Here is a 1511-nt window from a genome sequence, read left to right as displayed (position 1 = left end):
CCTTCACTCCCTACCCCATACACACTATCCCTTCACTCCCTACCCATATACACTATCCCTTCACTCCCTACCCCATATGCACTATCCCTTTACTCCCTACCCCATATGCACTATGCCTTCACTCCCTACACCATATGCACTATCCCTTTACTCCCTACCCCATATGCACTATCCCTTCACTCCCTACCCCATATGCACTATCCCTTTACTCCCTACCCCATATACACTATCCTGTCACTCCCCACAGTGGTTCCTCCTTTAAAAGTTGCGAGCTTACACCGTGGGACTTAGAGGTAATTTGTGGTTGAGTACGGTACCCTGCGTCACCACTTCATTGCTCCAGACCAGCGCAAGGGGGAGTTAGAGGACTTATTATGCTTTTGGGTCCTACTGTGTCTCTAACTGACAATGAATGGGTGACGTAAACCTAAATAGAAACTGATAATTGTGCACAACTTCAGTATTACTTACTAAAACTGTTGTTACACTAAGGTTTGTATTATTTAATTTTGTTAGGATTATTTTGGTTTTACTGTAGTACTGTAAGCCACTCCCCACCGGTCACGTTGTACAACGCCTGAGTGGTGCAACGGTCTAAGACTCTGCATAGCAGTACAAGCTGTGTTGCTATAGATGCAGGTTCAATACCTGTGCCATCCTCGACTGGGAGACCAATGAGATGATTGTAGGTTTTTGGTTTCTCTGACTTTACAAACAGAAATAAATAATTCAAAATAACAAACTGGCTTTATTTACAAATTAGTAACAATGTCTCACCCCATCTTAAATAATGGTATTTTTCTCGCTCATTTTACGTAATTTGAAAACTAAATAATCTCCAAAATATTGTTATTTTTTAAACAAAGCGATTATTATTATTATTATTAATTTATAATTATATAAAAGCCTGTTGGATATTCTCACAGATATATTATTAACCCTGTTATTAGCAGGACAATATATATTGGTCATATTGTTCATGGCTCCTGAGTGGCACACAATGGGATTGCCTTGCAGTTCTCCAGCTGTATCCACTGAAAGCTCGCGAGGTTCAAGACATGAAAGGGGGTACGGGATGGGCTGCAGAGCCGCGCACAGAAAACCGACCGAGCACATGGGGAAGGGAAGAGGAGGAAGGGGGAGGAGGGGGGGGACCCCCACTTTAAGGGTCATTGCACTAATAATGGCGCTGACAAGGGAAACGTTCCCGCTGTTCTGTTCTTAGTGCCAGCATGCACGTTCAAACTAAAACAATGTAACTAATAATGGCATCTTTATGCTTTCGTTAATAAAAATATGATAAAACGACTCTTTCAAAATGCCGATGTTTATTTAGTTATGGATCCATAATTACTATGGGAATAAACATCACTGAATTACTGAAATATCCTCCAATCCTCTATATGTAATTATTTACGTCATATTTTTCGATATACTGTAGGTCTACTGTAGGCGACATGAGTCTCGCTAGTGTTGAGTAATGTGCTGTTAAAAGTGGTGTAGGTCTTATT

At 40.8% G+C, this 1511-nt stretch overlaps 1 protein-coding gene across 1 annotated transcript in view; it reads left to right on the top strand.

Annotated features, from left to right (window-relative positions):
• LOC111955774 (neurabin-1) overlaps window positions 1-1166 on the top strand; it is a 53019-nt gene extending 51853 nt beyond the window's left edge. Inside the window, exon 4 of the mRNA XM_023976087.2 lies at window positions 1018-1166. Within this exon, the coding sequence (XP_023831855.2) occupies window positions 1018-1166 (149 nt within the window). The remainder of the gene's footprint in view (window positions 1-1017) is intronic.
• Window positions 1167-1511: the final 345 nt, after the last annotated feature.

Source organism: Salvelinus sp. IW2-2015, linkage group LG31 (assembly GCF_002910315.2).
Source record: "Salvelinus sp. IW2-2015 linkage group LG31, ASM291031v2, whole genome shotgun sequence".
Taxonomy (NCBI): domain Eukaryota; kingdom Metazoa; phylum Chordata; class Actinopteri; order Salmoniformes; family Salmonidae; genus Salvelinus; species Salvelinus sp. IW2-2015.
Note: the sequence above shows the minus strand (reverse complement) of the source record. Positions and strands in the feature narration are given on the sequence as shown.